The 18,910-nt window shown below is 46.6% G+C and overlaps 1 protein-coding gene across 10 annotated transcripts in view; it reads right to left on the bottom strand.

Moving 5' to 3' along the window:
• The window catches only part of TKFC (triokinase and FMN cyclase), a 262,264-nt gene that overhangs the window by 16,215 nt on the left and 227,139 nt on the right, over positions 1-18,910 (bottom strand). For 8 of the 10 annotated variants that reach the window (XM_030201154.1, XM_030201146.1, XM_030201152.1 and 5 more), the window contains one exon: positions 17,566-17,655. In XM_030201154.1, the coding sequence (XP_030057014.1) occupies positions 17,580-17,655 (76 nt within the window). In that variant the 3' untranslated portion in view covers positions 17,566-17,579. Of the gene's footprint in view, positions 1-2,212; positions 2,224-17,561; positions 17,656-18,910 lie in introns of those variants that run through there. The other 2 variants (XM_030201156.1, XM_030201157.1) reach the window with 2 other exon arrangements.

The following is an 18,910-nucleotide window of genomic DNA, read 5'->3' as shown; positions in this document are numbered from 1 at the left end:
AATGGAAAATACAGTGTGTGGTGTGAGCCATGCGGGTAAACATTGTTTAGTTGGCATGGAAGGTTCAGCTTGCGGTTTCTGTGTTTTCAAGTATAATTGCAATTTGTAAGTTTAAAGTGCCTGCGAGCACACACTGATGTACTGTGTTTATAAAAATAAAACAAAAAAAAAAAGAAATGCTACACGTTCCACGTGCAGGGCCCAAGAGACAGGCAGAGATCCGGAGTCTCAATGCGTGGATGAGACGATGGTGCAGGGAGGAGGGTTTTAGATTTGTTAGGAACTGGGCAACATTCTGGGGAAGGGGGAGCCTATTCCGAAAGGATGGGCGCTTAACCAGGGTGGGACCAGGCTGCTGGCATCGGCATTTAAAAAGCAGATAGAGCAGCTTTTAAACTAGAAATGGGGGGATGGCCGACAGTCGCTCACCAAAACAGGGAAGATAGGGTATCCTGATAGTGAGGTTGCAAAAGAGACTGTAGTAGATCAGGTGTCCTTAAATAAAAATCAGACAAAAGATGCAAATCAATACTGTCAAGTACTGAGCATGATGTAAATAGGAACAACAAACATAGTTTGAAATGTCTATATGCAAATGCCAGCAGCCTAAGAAATAATATGGGAGAGTTAGAATATATTACACTAAGAGGCAGATGCAGCAACCAAACGTAAAAAAATCTAAATCGTTAAAGTCCCTAACGATTTTAAAATAACGAAGAATGCACCAAAAAAAAAGTCACACATGCTGAGATCGGTATTGAAACGTACAATGTATCAAAGAATCACAATACACATCGTTAATCGGCCCCCAAATCATGCGCAGAGCAGCCAAGCGTTATGTTAGCTGCTCTGCGCATGCCACAAACAGTCAAAACACAAGCACATGGCTCCCAAATCAAAAAAAAAAAAAGGGTCGGGAGGGGGCAAAGGCGCTCGTCAGGAGCATCCTGTATGGCCGTCCTTGCCCCCCCACCCGTGGTCGCCGTTACCCCCTGCCCCACTTCCCCCTGCATTCTAAATTAAAAAGCAAGAAGAAAAGCAACGTACCTTTAGCAGCCCCGGCCCCCCTCCCTTCCTCACTACTCTGTCTCCCCTCAGCTCCGCCTCCGTCATCCTCCGCCCTGTGCCCCGCCCCCTCTTGGGGTCGTCGCCGCCATTCCCCTCCTCCATCGGGCCCCCCTCCCTCTTACCGGGACCGTGCAGCGCGTCTCTCCTCTGTCCGAAGGCGCTGCACGGGCAAGAAGAAAGCTGATGCCTGCCTTCGCTCAGCTTCTGTGGCGCATCTCTCTTCTCCTGGGCCCGCCCCTGTCTGACGTCGGTAACCTACATAGGTTACTGACGTCAGACAGGGGCGGGCGCAGGAGGAGAGAGACGCGCGACCGAAGCTGTGCGAAGACAGGCATCAGCTTTCTTCTTGCCCGTGCAGCGCCTTCGGACAGAGAAGAGAGGCGCTGCACGGTCCCGGTAAGAGGGAGGGGGGCCTGATGGAGGAGAGGAATGGCGGCGACGACCCCAAGAGGGGGCGGGGCACAGGGCGGAGGATGACGGGAGGCGGAGCTGAGGGGAGACAGAGTAGTGAGGAAGGGAGGGGGGCCGGGGCTGCTAAAGGTACGTTTGCTTTTCTTCTTGCTTTTTAATTTAGAATGCAGGGGGAAATGGGGCAGGGGGAACGGCGACCACAGGTGGGGGGGGGCAAGGACGGCCATACAGGACGCTCCTGACGAGCGCCTTTGCCCCCTCCTGACCCTTTTTTTTTTTTTGATTTGGGAGCCATGTGCTTGTGTTTTGTTTGCAGTCTGAGGACGGGGATGCATGCCTAGAAAAAAAATATTTTTGAACTCCTTGGGGCTTGTAGAGGCTTCTGTTTATGGATTGTGCCTTTCAGTTTCCTTTTGACCAATCACAGTGCTATTAGCTCTGCTAATGCGCTGGGATTGGCTCACAGTTTGTTTGTTTTTTCACTTTACTATTTTTTCCTGGCACAGAGCTGTCCTAATGAGAGGTCCAGACCTCTCGTTAGATTCCTGCCTTTTTCCTGCGTAAAGGCAATCGGAAAAGGTTAGTGCATCTCGTTTCAATGGGGTTTTCACACTAATTGCTCATCTCCATTCCGTTTTCGTTAGCTGCTGGCTTCCTCGGTAAAAGCCCTTTGATGCATGCAATGGATCAAATTTTCCTCGTTGGAGGTCATTAAAGGCTCATTAAGCTTTAGTGCATCTGCCTCTAAATGAAAAATTAGATATAATAGGCATCTCTGAGACCTGGTGGAAGGAGGATAACCAGTGGGACACTGTCATACAGGGGTACAAATTATATCGTAGTGATAGGGTGGATCAAATTGGTGGAGGGGTAGCATTGTATATTAAGGAAAGCCTTGAATCAAATAGTTTGAAAATTCTGCAGGAAACAAAACACATCTTGGAATCACTGTGGACTGAAATTCCATGTGTAAAGGGGAAAAGGATAGTGATAGGTGTATGCTACCGTTCGCCTGGCCAGGATGAACAGACGGATGCAAAAATGTTAAAGGAAATTAGGGACGCAAACAAACTGGGCAACACAATAATAATGGGTGATTTCAATTACCCCGATATTGACTGGGTAGATGTAACATCGGGACACGCTAGGGAGGTAAAATTCCTTGATGAAATCAAGGACAGCTTTATGGAGCAGCTGGTACAGGAGCCGACGAGAAAAGGAAAAATTCTAGACCTAGTCCTTAGTGGAGCGCATGATCTGGTGCAGGAGGTAATGGTGCTGGGGCCGCTTGATAACAGTGATCATAATATGATCGGATTTGATATTAGCTTGGAAGTATACATAGGAAATCAAATACGTTAGCGTTTAACTTTAAAAAAAGGAGACTATGATAAAATGAGAAGAACGGTGAAAAGAAAACTTAGAGGAGTGACTGCAAGGGTCAAAAATTTATATCAGGCGTGGATGCTGTTCAAAAACACCATCCTGGAAGCCCAGGCCAAATATATTCCGCGTATTAAAAAAGGAGGACGGAAGACTAAACGACAGCCGGCATGGCATGGTTAAAAAGTGAGGTGAAGGAAGCTATTAGAGCTAAAAGAAAATCCTTCAGAAAATGGAAGAAGGAACTGAAAATAATAAGAAATGGCATAAGGAATGTCAAGTCAAATGCAAAGCGCTGATAAGGAAGGCTAAAAGGGACTTCAAAAAAAAGATTGCATTGGAGGCAAAAACACATAGTAAAAAATTTTTACGGGTATATTAAAAGCAGGAAGCCATCAAAAGAATCGCTTGGACTGCTAGATGACCGAGGAGTAAAAGGGGTAATCAGGGAAGACAAAGCCGTAGAGGAGAGATTAAATGAATTCTTTGCTTTGGTCTTCACCAAGGAAGATTTGGGAGTGATACCGGTGCTGGAAATGGTATTTGAAGCTGACAAGTCGGAGAAACTTAATGAATTCTCTGTAAACCTGGAGGATGTAATGGGGCAGTTCTACAAACTGAAGAGTAGCAAATCTCCTGGACCGGATGGTATTCATCCCAGAGTACTGATAGAACTGAAAAATGAGCTTGCAGAGCTATTGTTAGAAATATGTAATTTATTCTTAAAATCGAGGGTGGCCAATGTAACGCCGATTTTTAAAAAAGGTTCCAGAGGAGATTCGGGAGAATATAGACTGGTGAGTCTGACGTCGGAACCAGGCAAAATGGTAGAGACTATTATTAAGAACAAAATTACTGAGCATACGCAAAAGCATGGATTAATGAGACAAAGCCAACATGGATTTAGTGAAGGGAAATCTTGCCTCACCAATCTACTACGTTTCTTTGAAGGGGTGAACAAACATGTGGATAAAGGTGAGCCGGTTGATATTGTGTATCTGGATTTTCAGAAAGCGTTTAACAAAGTACCTCATGAAAGACTCCAGAGGAAATTGGAGAGTCACGGGATAGGAGGTAGTGTTCTATTGTGGATTAAAAACTGGTTAAAAGATAGAAAATAGAGAGTAGGGTTAAATGGTCATTATTCTCAATGGAGAAGGGTAGTTAGTGGGGTTCCCCAGGGGTCTGTGCTGGGACCGCTGCTTTTTAACATATTTATACATGACCTAGAGATGGGAGTAACTAGTGAGGTAATTAAATTTGCTGATGACACAAAGTTATTCAAAGTCGTTAAATCGCGGGAGGAGGACTTCCGGTTGAGGAATGGAGTAGCGAGCCACGAGGCACAGCTACTCCGGGACATCCAAACAACCTGCACTCATTATCAGCGTCCTTCATGTGAAACAGCTGCGAAAGAATAGAATTATATGTACAGTAAATCCAATCTCACCATGGAGAGTGGCGGTGAGGAGGCGGATGGCGACGAAAACAACACGCAAAGAAACTAAAGAGAGAGCGCGGCCGTTTGAAGCCAAAATGGCCGACAAAGCAGCGCCCAATTCTTCCACGCCTAGCTCGATGTGGGCCGCCGAGATAACGGAGGAGTTTAAGGCGGCCGTGGAGCAGGCGGTAGGGAAGAAACTTCATCTCATCCTAGACAAATTAGACGGGATGGAAAAGCGACAGGCTGCGCTGGTGACGGATCTGCACGAGGCTCAGCAGAGGCTGGGACAGGCGGAAGAAGAGATAAGGAAGATAGCGGAGGAGCAGCCCAAACTGGAGACCCGACTATCGGAACTGGAAATGAAAGTAGAGGACTTGGAAAATCGTTCACGTAGAAACAACCTCAGGCTCGTGGGGCTCCCCGAGAATTTACCTGAGAAAAATCTCTGCCTGTTCCTGGAAAAATGGCTGCCAGGAGCATTGGCACATCCAGGCTTAGTAGACTGGCTGAAAGTAGAGTGGGCCCATCGGTTGGGCCCACAAAGAGACAATGTTGACCGGCTGCGAGTTGTGATACTAAATATCTTGAACTACGCCCATAAAATGGAAGTGCTGCAAAGTTTAAGAGCAGGGAAGCATTTGGAGTACCAAGGAGGTAAAGTCCTGTGCTTTCAAGACTATTCCTTTAAAGTATCAGCGGCAGGGAAGGAATTTGCACCTCTGCGCTCAAAATTGTTTGGCTTGAAATACAAATTCAGCCTTTTATACCCAGCTAGATTGAAGGTGGTGCATAATGGGCAAGTACTGTTTTTTGAAAAAGTCCAGGAAGCGAGGGAGTATGTGGACAAACTTACAAAGGAGGCACACGGTGACTGCGGGCACAACAATGGATGAAGACGGTTTGCCAGTTTGGGAGTAGGATTACTGCAGAGAGCCACATGATATGATGAGAGACACTACACTTCAATGGGCCGCTAATAGATCAAGCACCCCTTGGAACTAACTAACAACTAAGTGTGCTAGGAACATAAGAAGTAACTGCAGGGTGAGCGCTGTGAAAAGTGAGAAGGACATTGAAAGGGCGTGAGCCCAATGTGACTGGGGTAAATGTCCCAATCCTTGAATAAGGGAGTTCCATGCCACAAGGCAGGAGAGGGGTAATGTAAGGGGGTTGGGGGGAGGGGGGCATGGGAGGGAGGGCTCAGGGAGGGAAGTTTGGGGGAGGGAGGGAGGGGGTACGACTGTGGTTGCAAGATGGGTATGAATGTGGGGTGCATGGAATGAGGCAATGCTCTAGGGCAGGAGAAGAGGGTGGCCACAACACACGGTCCGGGGGGTGGTGGCTGGGACACTCCTGGGACGATAGGGTTATGCCAGAAAATGATAGCAATGTACAGAAGTGGGTATGACATCTTTGCAGTTTGTGACGTGGAATGTGGGGGACATTCACTCCCCCATTAAGAGACAGAAAATACTAAAAGTCCTAAATGATCAGAGAATGTCAGTAGCTTTCTTGCAAGAAACACATTTAACAAGGGTAGAACATGAAAAATTGAAACGGTGGTGGGTGGGTGACATCATGGAATCCCCAGCAGTGGAAGGGAAAGGAGGGGTGATAATACTGATTCGGAAGGGAATACTGTGAAGGTAAAGAAAATCATTAGGGACAATAGGGGGAGATATGTATTGGTGTCATTGGAATTGGATAGACGGCTTGTGAAACTATGTAATATCTATGCCCCCAATAGATATAAAAGGCACTTCTACACGCAGCTCATCCGCAGGATACAGGCCCTGTCATTCTGAGGGGAGACCTAAATGAGGTAGTGGATCCCAATCTAGACAGATCTAGGCCAACGGAGAGAGAGCTGGCCAGGAAACAAAAGGGCATAGGGGCATTAGAAGAAGCGCTGGATGTGGTAGATGTCTGGAGAACACTCCACCCAGTGGACAGAGACTACACCCACCTGTCCCGGGCGCATTCCACTTTATCTCGTATTGATTACATATTTGTAGCACGGGCTTTGTTGACACAAGTAACGGAAGCCAAGATAGGCCCCATAGCAGTGTCAGATCACGCCTGGGTGGCCATGGGATTACGCCTAGAAGGGGATCAGCAGCGTGAACTCACCTGGCGTTTTCCAGCATATCTATATAGAGATCATCAATTCCTACCTCACATACTAACTAAATGGCAGGATTTCAAAAAGAATAATGAGGCCCATCGTAGTGATCCAATACTTTTTTGGGAAGCCGCTAAAGCAGTGTTAAGAGGAGAGATAATAGCCTATACAAGTTTTAGGAAACGGGCGAGACAAAGGGAAATATCCCGGTTGGAAAAGAGAATGACCTTTTTGAGGAAGCAATATGGGCTGGATCAGTCGCAGGGAGTCAGAGTACAGCTGCTAGAGGCACAGCAAGCCCTTAATGAGCTTCTGCATCAAATAGCGCAGAAATCAATGATATACTACAAATATCATCTGTATAAGTTCGCGAATAAGGGAGGGGGTTTTCTGGCAAAGCTCATACACAAAAGAGTGGGTTCCCGCAAAATAATCACACTAGCCAATAGGCAGGGAACACTAGAGCATAGCAATAGCAATATCTGTACTATTTTTAAGGATTTTTTTTGCAGAGCTGTATAAGCTACAAAATGAGATTATAACACCTAGCGAGGCATATTTGGAAAGTATAGACCTTCCAAAACTGACAGACAGGGAACAACAGTTATTGAACGCAAACATACTAGAAGATGAAGTAGGCTGGGTATTAAAGCAAAGCCCCCTGAGTAAAACACCGAGTCCCGATGGTTTAAGTAACACATTTTATAAGCTGCTTGGGCCTGAGATTGGCACGAAGTTGACAGAGGTGTTTAATTCAATCATTACAAGGGGGCAGATGCCAGCACATTTAAACCAAGCACACATAACAGTTATGCTGAAACCTGGTACAGCAGCTCACCGCCCGGAGTCTTATCGGCCCATTTCATTGCTGAACTCAGAAACAAAATTTGTAGCCAAGATATTGGCAAATAGATTGGCCAGATACCTCCCATCCCTGATAGAAAACTCACAGGTGGGATTTGTTAAAAACAGGAAAATAGCAAAAAATATGAGAAAGATACTTGTGGCCTTAGAGAGAGTGCAAATGGAGAATACGCGGGCTATGTTAATAAGCTTTGATGCCGAAAAGGCTTTTGATAGAGTGCTGTTTCAGTTGAATGAAGGGGACGAAAGCCAGATTGGAGTGGATCAAGAATAGGATGAGAAGAAAGTCGAGGCAGCGACAGTGGACAGCACGTTCTAGTAACTTGGATAAGAAAGGGAGGAGGGAGATGGGGCGATAGTTGGAAGGAGAGGTAGGATCCAGAGAAGGTTTTTTGAGGAGTGGGGTAACTACGGCATGCTTAAAGGCATCAGGGACAGTCACAGTGGAAAGTGACAGATTGAGGATAAGACAGATGAAAGGGGTGACAGCAGGAGAGATAGTGTTGAGTAGGTGAGTGGGAATAGGGTCAGAGGAGCAGGTGGTTAGTTTTGAGGATTGATGAAGAAGTAAAGTTTCTTCTTCAGTGATTTCGGAAAAGGAAGAAAAGGAGGCAGGGGTAAGAGGGTTGGGAGAGTGGACTAAGGGAAGAAGGGGTGGAGGAGAGCTGGTTGTGAATTCAAGTTTTATCTTGTGAACCTTATCGTGAAAGTAATCAGCCAAAGTCTGGGGAGAAAGTGAAGGGGGAGGTGGAGGAGAAGGCGCTTTGAGGAGAGAGTTAAGCGTGGCAAAGAGATGTTTAGGGTTTGAACCAATAGTTAGTCAATTGGATGTAGTAGTCCTGCTTGGCAAGTTGGAGAGCAGACTGGAAGGAGGTCAGCAAGAACTTGAAGTGTATGAAGTCAGCATGGGCACGAGATTTAAGCCAGAGGCGTTCAGCAGAGCAGGCACAAGAGCGTAGGTGACGGATTGAAGAGGTCAACAAGGTTGAGGTTTGGTACGTTTAACAGGACGAGACACGGGAGGAGCGAGAGTGTCCAGAGCAGATGACAGAATAGTATTATAGGAAGAGACAGCCTCATTGGTTGACTTGGTTGACATAGCAGTAGAGAAGAAATTTGAGATGTTGGAGGACAGGGTAGAAGGGTTAATAGCCTGTAGATTCCTAAATGTGTTGGTTAGAATAGGACGGGACTGGGGAGGAGGGTGTTGAAGTGTGAAAGTTATAAGATGATGGTCAGAAAGGGGGAGAGTTGAGGCAAGGAAATTGGATGGTGAGCAGTTGGAGAAGAGTACGAGATCAAGACAGTGGCCATTCTGGTGAGTGGGGCGGTGGAGCACAGTTGAAGATTGAAGGAGGATGTTAAGGCAAGGAATTGGGAAGCAGAAGAATTAGAGGAATCATCAGCGTGGATGTTGAAGTGACCAAGAATGAGGGATGGAGATAAAGGTTCGAGAAAAACGTAGAGAGCTAGGCATCGAAGTCAGTGAGGAAAGAAGAAAGGGACTTATCGGGGGGTCAGTAAATAACTGCAACTCGGAGTGGAATCGGGTTAAATAAGCGGATGGAATGGACTTCAAAGGATGAGAAGGAGTGAGACTGAGGTATGAGAAGGGGCTGAAATCTGCAAGAGGGTGAAAGTAGGAACCCAACGCCGCCTCCGCGGCCAACCGGGCGAGGAGTGTGGGAAAAGAGGTAGTCTCCATGGCATAGGGCAGCGACTGAGGTAGAGTCATCAGGTGGGAGCCAGGTTTCAGTTAGGGCGACGAGCTGGAGAGAACAGGAGATGAAGAGGTCATGGGTAAAGGAGAGTTTGTTGCAGACAGATCGGGCATTCCATAGGGCGCACGATAAGGGGAGGGAAGAGGGGGAGGGGGGGAATAGAAATGAGGTTGGAGACATTCCGGAGTGGTCTGTATAGATAGGATGAGGATTGGTGTGGGGGACCCGGATTGGGATTGATGTCCCCTGCGGATAGCAGGAGAAGGCGTAAGAGAATACGAAGAAGGGTAGGGGATGTAGGGCGACGAAGGCGGGATGTGCATAGGAGGAATGGAGATGGGTCTACAGCAGGAAGGAAATGTTGAAGGTTGAGGGCTAAGGAGAAGGAAGAGGAAAGGAGAGAAGGTGAGGTGATGAGGGTAAGGGGAGTGTTTACTTAAGACATCTGAGGTACTGGATTCTAGATATGTCAGCTTACACAGACACTAGATGGGAAAAAGCACATTTTTATCCCTGGGCCATAAATTATTTGTTACATACTAAGACGAGCAACATCCCGCCGCCCCTGAAGGACAGTGTGCTTTTAAAATCTATGTGACAGCTCTGGCGGATCATACTCAAATTCTAGGATCAGAATCCAGAGAGCAGTGTTCTGTTGCCAATCACTGGGAATGCAGAATTTCCGGCGGGTTGCGAGAACAGAATCTTTAGAGATTTGGAAAGACAGGGGGTAACGCACCTAGAACATTTTCTCCAGAATGATGGAACGGAGTTATCATTATTGGAGTTTCAGCAGCGATGTGCGGGGGGACCCTTAACACAGTTGGCCTATCTCCAGTTAACTCATTATATTCAGGGACTACCCAGGCCTAGTCTATCATTGGAGTTTGGGAGGAAGATCAGGGAATTTCTAGCGGGAGACGTAGCGGGACAGGCTTCCGTATCTTGGCTTCATAAAGTACTAGGGAAATATCGACCGGTGCGGGATGTTAAGGAGGTTGCCGATAGATGGAATAAGGAAGGAGGAGGGCGAGTAACAGAGGGGAGAATTATGATAGCTCTTAAAGGAATTGTGAGGGTGGTACACAGTGTGGAATTACAGGAGAGCCATTTCAGGACCATACATAGAGCATACTTTTCAGGTAAACAGGCTTGGCATGCTGGAGTCATAGTCTCAGAGAAATGTCAGAAGTGCAGAGTGGGGAACACAACACTAGCACATGGGCTGTGGAACTGTAGGCCCATCCGGGTGTTCTGGTCGGCTCTCTCCCGTTTCCTGTCAGGGGTTCTGGGGGGTTGATCCGTCTTTTGAAAAGGACTTATTTAGCGCGGTGGGAGTGTGGGATAAAGGGACTAGGGAAGAGAAATTATATTTGAGTAAATCCAGCATCCTGGGGAAAAAATGCATTCTTAACTATTGGGTCAGTGACAAAGCCCCATCCTATTGGTACTGGAGGAACAAATTGCATGAGCTCAAGCTATGGGAAGCACGTTTAATGTGAGCAAGTGCAAAGTGATGCATGTGGGAAAGAGGAACCCGAATTATAGCTACGTCATGCAAGGTTCCACGCTAGGAGTCACGGACCAAGAAAGGAATCTCGGTGTCATCGTTGTTATTATTATTTATTGCATTTGTATCCCACCTCTTTGCAAGCTCAAAGTGGCTTACAATACATCATGAGTGGTGGAAGAATGTCAGTAAATAAACATTTAGTATTACATTGAATGATACATTGAAACCTTCTGCTCAGTGTGCTGCTGCAGCTAAGAAAGCAAATAGAATGTTAGGTATTATTAGGAAAGGAATGGAAAACAAAAATGTTTTCAATTCTGGTCGCCGTATCTCAAAAAAGATATAGTGGAATTAGAAAAGGTGCAGAGAAGGGCGAAGAAAATGATAAAGGGGATGGGATGACTTCCCTATGAAGAAAGGCTAAAGCGGCTAGGGCTTTTCAGCTTGGAGAAAAGGCGGCTGATGGGAGATATGATAAGAGGTCTATAAAATAATGAGTGGAGTTGAATGGGTAGATGTGAAGCGTCTGTTCTTCACGCTTTCCAAAAATACTAGGACTAGGGGGCATGCGATGAAGCTACAATGTAGTAAATTTAAAACGAATAGGAGAAAATGTTTTGTCACTCAATGTGTAATTAAACTCTGGAATTCGTTGCCAGAGAATGTGGTAAAGGCGGTTAACTTAGCGGAGTTTTAAAAAGGTTTGGACGGCTTCCTAAAGGAAAAGTCCATAGATCGTTATTAAATGGACTTGGGGAAAATCCACTATTTCTGGGATAAGCAGTATAAAATGGCTTTGTACTTTTTTGGGATCTTGCCAGGTATTTGTGATCTGGATTGGCCTCTGTTGGAAACAGGATGCTGGGCTTGATGGACCTTTGGTCTTTCCCAGTATGGCAATACTTAATACTGTTCAGAAGGAATGGATCCTCAGGAGCTTAATTGAGATTGGATAGCAGAGCCGGTAGAGGGAGGCAGGGCTGGAGGTTGGGAGGCGGGGATAGTGCGGGGCACACTTATACGGTCTGTGCCAGAGCCGGTGGTTGGGAGGCGGGGTTGGTGGTTGGGAGGCGGGGATAGTGCTGGGCAGACTTATATGGTCTGTGCCAGAGCCGGTGGTTGGGAGGCGGAGCTGGTGGTTGGGAGGCGGGGATAGTGCTGGGCAGACTTATACGGTCTGTGCCCTGAAGAGCATAGGTACAAATCAAAGTAGGGTATACACAAAAAGTAGCACACATGAGTTGTCTTGTTGGGCAGACTGGATGGACCGTGCAGGTCTTTTTCTGCAGTCATCTACTATGTTACTATGTTACTTAAGAACAAAACCCACAATGCACTCCATGAGGCAGATCCGATATTATATTGGGAGGCAGCAAAGACGGTTTTGAGAGGAGAGATTATAAGTTACTCTCAACATGTGCGGAAGATGAGAGACAGGGAACTTTTGAGGCTTAGTTCACAAATTTGTAGGGCTAAGCGGCAATGGGGGCACATCCATCACGGGAACGGCGGCAGCAACTCCTCGATCTGTAAACAGCTTTGAATTCTCTTGTCCACCTGAGAGCTCTGAAATCACAGGTGTATTACAAATATATGTTATATCGCCACTGAAATAAAACAGGGAGATTGCTGGCCCAATTGGTTCACCCGATGGGGGGGGGGTCCAAAAGGTCTTGTCCCTTCGGGGAGAAGTGGGGAGTAGAGTCCATGCGGATGAGCTATAAGCAGTGGTGTGCTGGAGCCGGCTCGCAAGAGCCGGTTGTTAATTTTTTAAAGATCTTGCGAGCCAGTTGTTCAGCACGGCAAGCCGGCTTCGGTAAACGAGGTAAGCATGGCAAGAGGGCACCACAAGCCATGCTTACCACGTTTACCTCACCTCCCACCACTGCCTTCATTTGCCTGCACCGCCCTCGTTTGCCTGCGCCACCCAGCAATTCTCCTCTCTCCCCTGATTACCTCCGTTGAAACGGCCACGCCATTGAAAGCCCTGCCCGTCTCTAGCCTTCCCTTTGAGTTCGTTCTCTCAGAGTCCCGCCTTCTGATGTCATTTCCTCTTTCCGCGAGGGCGGGACTCTGAGGGAACGAACTCAAAGGGAAGGCTAGAGACGGGCAGGACTTTCAATAACAAGGCCGCTTCGATGGAGGTAATCAGGGGAGAGAGGAGAATCGCTGGGTATGGGAGGCTGGAGGGGGGCAGGGGAGAGAAGAGAATCGCTGGGTATGGGTGGCTGGAGGGGGGGCAGGGGAGAGACGAGAATCGCTGGGTATGGGTAGCTGGAGGGGGAGCAGGGGAGAGAAGAGAATCGCTGGGTATGGGTGGGGGGGGGGGCAGGGAGAGAAGAGAATCTCTGGGTATGGATGGCTGGAGGGGGGCAGGGGAGAGAAGAGAATCGCTGGGTATCGGTGGCTGGAGGGAGGGCAGGGAAGAGCAGAGTTGCTGGACATGCGTGGATGGAGGGGAGGGCAGGGGAGAGGAGAGTTGCTGGACATGGGTGGATGGAGGGGAGGGCAGGGGGAGAGGAGGGTTGCTGGACATGGGTGGATAGAGGGGAGGGGAGGGCAGGGGGAGAGGAGGGTTGCTGGACATGGGTGGATGGAGGGGAGGGCAGGGGAGAGGAGGGTTGCTGGACATGGATGGAGGAGAGGGAAGGGAGAGAGAAGAAATGCTGGACATGGATGGAGGAGAGGGAAGAGTGAGGAAGGAGATGAGATGAGGGAGGAGAGGAGAAAGATTACACATGGATGAAGAAAATAGGCAGAAGCTGGATCCACTGGACAGTCAAGTCTGCGGAGGACCCAGCTTGTACTTACGGATGTAGGGCAAGAAATGAAGAAGAAAAGCGGAAAGTAAAGAAATAAATGGAAAGGAAGCCCTGGAAACGGAGTTAAGAGGACAGATAGCAGCAGAATCGGATACTGGGCCAGCATGATCAGAAAAACAAAGTCACCAGACAACAAAGGCAGAAAAAATCATTTTATTTTCATTATAGTGTTTGGAATATGTCCACTTTGAGAATCAGGTGCTCAACATTAAAAGTTTATATTTATTTACTTATTTATGGCATTTTATCCCACATTAAACATGAAATAGATTGAAACCTGGGATCAATTAATTTCTTATTTCCTGGAGTAATGCAATGCCCCCCCCCCCCCCCAGGCTCTCTCCCCGGCTATAGCCAGCTCTGCAATTTGGGGGGGGGAGCGCAGAGGTGGACGGGGAGGCACAGAGGTGGACGAGGGGCGCAGAGGTGGACCGGGGAGAGAGCCTGTTGTTAAACATTTACCAGCACACCACTGGCTATAAGGGACATTTTTTATAATTACTTTCAGCGACTTTACGTGTCGCCACAAGAGGAGAGACTTCCCGGATCTTTATATTTAGAAAGTTTGACTCTGCCTTCAATTACTCTAGAGATGTTAAACGAGCCTGTGCAGGAGGATGAGGTGGCTTTAGCTATTGTTCATAGCCCTCTGCTAAGGCCCCTGGGCCAGATGGTTACAGGGCAGAGTTTTATAAGCTTATGGGGAAGAAAGTAGTACCCCCCTCACCCGTTTGTTCAATAAGATCGTAGAGGTAGAAGCCTTACCACCATCCTTAGATATAGCTAATATCATTGTCTTGTCCAAGCCTGGTCGGGACCCTACGCTTCTGGAATCGTATCGTCCAATCTCACTTCTGAATTATGAAGCCAAGTTATTGGCAAAAATCATGGCAAATCGATTGGCGCGAGTTTTGCCCAGGATTATTCATGACGCGCAGGTGGGTTTTGTGCAGGGGCGTTCAGTGGCCAAGAGTATTCGTAAAATACTTACGACATTGGAATATAGGCGCCAGAAAGAGATGCACTCCATCCTTGTTAGTTTTGATGCAGAAAAAGCTTTCGATAGGGTGCACTGGGATTTTATCTTTGCATCGTTGCAAACCTATGGGTTTACCGGACAGTTCATCTCAGTAATAAAGGCATTGTACTCGTCGCCTAAGGCATGTGTATTAGTGAATGGACGTATCTCCCAAGAATTTGAGGTGAGCAGGGGCACTAGACAGGGGTGTCCCTTGTCACCTCGCCTGTTTGTGTTGACATTGGATCCTTTTATTAGGGACATTATGGCGAATCCTGAGATTAGGGGCATTCAGGTGGGTTCTTGCTTTTTCAAAGTGGCAGCGTTTGCGGATGACCTCTTGGTTCATCTAGCAGAGCTGAAGGGGTCTCTAGCCGCATTGATGGAGTCCTTCCAAGAGTATGGGGACTATACTGGATTTCGTATTAATGTTGACAAATCAGAAGCTTTACCTTCCTTGCTGCACCTGCAGAGGGATTGGGAGGGAGAGTTCCCTTTAAAGAGGGCGGAGAACTCCTTCAGGTATTTAGGTCTTCGCCAGGCGATGGATGTGGCATCCCAATACTGGCTCAATATGGGAATGCTCATGGACAACACCAAAAGATGCTTAGAGGCGTGGAAAGATCTTCCTCTATCCCTGTTAGGGCGAGTGAATCTCATAAAGATGGTTCAATTCCCGCGTTGGCTATATGTTCTTCAATCACTACCGATTAAGATCACAAAAAGAGATATGAGGGGCTTGTATCGGCTCTTTAGTAGTTTTTGTTGAAGGGGGAAAAAAACAAAGTTGCGCCTTTCAGTCCTAATGGGGGAATGGAGCAGGGGGGCATGGGTCTGCCTAATTTGCAACAATACAATCAGGCTTGTTTACTACGTCATTTGGGAGATTGGTGTGGACAGACACAGACTTTTACACCCACAGAACTAGAAAGTGAATATTTTGCACCATACAAATTTCTTTCACTGCTCCACCTGTCTAAGAAACAGATGCCTCTTCATTTGATAGGCAGTTTGTTACTACGACCGTTGCAGCAGATGTGGTGCTTCCTAGTGGAGCAATTGAGAGCTAATCCGGCGGTGTTGGATGTACTCACTCTTAGGGGTAATGAGTTTTTTCAACCGGACATGGATAATCCGATCTTCGCGGAGTGGGAAAGGAGGGGAATTCAAAAACTGGAGAGAGAAGGAGGGTTGATTCCCTTTGAAAGGCTGCAGGAACGGGTGGGATCTCAATGGGGTAATCGATTCGCCTATGGGCAACTCAAACACTACGTCTCATCCTTAGATAAGACACAGTTGACACTGCAGTTAGGCGCTAAACTCCGAGAGTACTTTCAGGGGATTGAGCGTAGAGGCTTGTCGGTGTCGAGTCTTCGGAAGAGCTTGTTGAGGGACACTCCAGAAAGAGACTTTACCTGGTTAAGGACGCGGTGGGAAGAGGCTTTGGGAGAGCCATTGGGGGATTGGGATGTCGCTGCCACATTGCGGGGGATCCTATCGCTCACTACAGAGGCGAGGCTTCGAGAATGTGGATTTAGGGTAATTATGCACGCCTATTGGACTAAAGTGAATATCGCTTATGACTGCCCTAAATGCAATCATCAGAGACATACGTATTTTCACGCCTTTTGGCTTTGCCCTGAGATCAAACTCTTTTGGGGGAAGGTTAAGGGCTTTTTAATGCAAATGTTGGGTTGCCGCCTTCATGGGACAGCAGAACAATTTTTACTACACAAGCCTGGGGCATTTCATCCTATGGGTAAATATAACACTCTGCTATGTCAGAAGCTTGTCTTGGTTGCTAAAAAAGTAATCTTGCAATATTGGACATTGCCAGAATTCACAGCTTATTGGCATTAGCGGAATCAGGTTCATCTTCTGACCACCTGGGAGACTAGGGAAGAACGTGGGTTCCACAAACGCAAACAAGTTTTTTTTTGAAGCTTTGGAATCCCTACTTGCAGCAGTTGAGTCCGCATGGCCGCAGTCTCCTCACAAACCTTCCGAGTCGGTAGTTGGATTAGGAGATGGGAGGGGTGGGTAGGGAGGGGGGAGGGGAGGGGGAATTTGGATACAAGGCATTAATAACGTCATCTTTGTCGCTTTGCAGTAGCATGGGTTAACGATAAAGACTTCGGTTGTACATTGGAAGGGACACAAGAGTCAGGTTCCTTCGAGATATGGGAGTTATGTGCTTTTGGAGGGTAGTTATCAGTAAGCGGGCAGGTTAAAGGGGGAGGGGGTGGGTTGGAGATTGCTCACTATTAGGATTGGGAGAGAACAGGAGGGTGGGGGGTTGGATAGGATAACTGGTGATGGTGGACAAATGGTCTTTCTTTATTATGTTGGCATATTTAACAGGCAGGGTTCTGAGTTTACTGACATTGTGCTTTGATGTACCATCAATAGAATGTTGGAATATATAGTTTATCGGTGGAGGGGAGGGGGATTGGGTTAGGTAGGGAGAAAAATTAAAAGTTCAATGATGAGGTTAATACCTGCTTATGCTCAGTTTGATGTTTATTGTTTCTAATTCAGTGTATATTGAACTTTATGGATGCTTTCATTGCTAAATCATCAATAAAATTGTTGAAATATAAAGATATTGTCACAAAACAAATGATCAGTGGTTTTCATCATAAAGCATATGGAAGAAAGATGAGAGAGGGGAGATATGATACAGACATTTAAATATCTCTGTGGCATTAATTCACAGGAGGCAAGACTCTTTCAACTGAAATGATGGTCTGGAATAAAAAGGCACAGGATGAAGGTGAAAGTGGAGGTGGTGGAGACTACAACTATCTAAATTGAAGAAAGCATGGGACAAGCACAAAGGATCTCTAAGGGAGAAGAGAGGCTAGTAGAGCTTATTAATTGGTATGGGGGGGGGGGGGGGGGGGGCAGCCAGCCTTCCTCTTCACTATTAGAAACCTATGGAACTTGGAAGGCTAAGTGCTTTGAAAATATGCCTCAGTGTCATGTCCTTTCCTGCCATAACACCCAAGCCAGACTACCTCCTTATCCATTATCACTCAGAACTTGCTATCTTCCATTTTCTCTGTTTTATGTAGCACCTTATCCTCTGCCACTAACTGACACTTCAGCCTGACATCTGAGCTCTTCTGTCCTCCCCATGTCTCCTGGCACTATTCAGATGTGGGAATCTTTAGAGGATCTCTAATGAGCAGGCACTTACCTCTACAGCCCGCTCTAGCACTTGCACTGTATCTGCTCCTGGTGACCGGAGGGCATGGAGTTCTTGGGCTGCAGCACAGAGAGCGTCCAGCTTACAGAATCAGACCAAAGAAAGGAGATATTTAGGTTTACAAACAAATAACATTAGTCATTCTACCTCAAGATGGTGACCAATGGTTTCATCAGCTGTAATCAATTAGCTAACCCTCAACATTAGATTAAAAACCTGAGAGAAAGACTTCCTGTTCACGACACCTTACCACACACTCTGATAGGATGGGAATGAATTCCTTCAGTAAGCATAACAGTGGCACTCAATGCAAATTGTTAAAACATTATGTGTTCCTCCACCCCCGGCTGATATTTAGCTGTGGTGGGCAGGGCTTTTGCTGTCTGCTGCAGGCGTTAAACCTGGATATTCAATGCCAGGTCATATCCAGCCACTGGCAATGAAAATCTTTTTTTTTTTGGGGGGGGGGGGGGGCTGCTATAAAGTTAACCTGTTAAGTTGTTAGCAGTTAAAGACAGGACTGCTATTTATGCAAACAGACTTAAGTGCTAAACTTTTCCAGTTAGGTGCTGAATACCAGTGCCTAACTGGATAAGCCCCCCCCCCCCCAATTTCATGGGTAATGTGGTAAGCACTAACCACAAATATTCAGCAAAAATAACCAGTAAAATCCCACTGAATATTCGAAGTTAGGCACTAATAAGCTATTTAAATGGTCAGCGGCTGTTTCTGGCTGGTTAAATTGTTTTGAATATTGGCCAGTCTCTGGATAAAACAACATGACTATGTGGTCCAGTCTGATTGTTCTGTATTTTCTTGATTGGGAAGGGGGTGGGGGGAGGGGTGAAACTTTGAAAAATTGCCACATTATATTGTTTTATTTTTAGTGCCTACTTTGGTATTGTGTGGTTTAATAAAGACCTGTATTAAAAATACATGATGACTGATAGGAAGGAACATGTAGTCCCTTTTATCACCATAAAACCTTTAGCAGTGCATTAAACATGAATTCCTGTATAAGCATAGCAGGGCTTCCCAAATCTGCCCTGATCACTCCACAACCTACTGGGTATTCAGGATATCCATGACAAACATGTATGAAACACATCTGCATATACAGTATCCCCAAGATGTACACATTTTATGTAATGCATACCTTGAAAACTCAACTGGGCAGTGGACCCACCAGGACAGACTTGGGAAGTCCCGGAATATAGGATCCACTAATAGGGTTGCCAATTGTTCCCAGAATCTCAAAACAGGCTGATCCCATCCTGGGCTTATTTGCACTGCTTTTTTACTATGATAATAATAATAATAATCATAATAATAATAA

Source organism: Microcaecilia unicolor, chromosome 4 (genome assembly GCF_901765095.1).
Source record: "Microcaecilia unicolor chromosome 4, aMicUni1.1, whole genome shotgun sequence".
Lineage (NCBI taxonomy): Eukaryota > Metazoa > Chordata > Amphibia > Gymnophiona > Siphonopidae > Microcaecilia > Microcaecilia unicolor.
The sequence above is the reverse complement of the archived record's forward strand: the minus strand, read 5'-3'. Positions and strand labels throughout refer to the sequence as shown.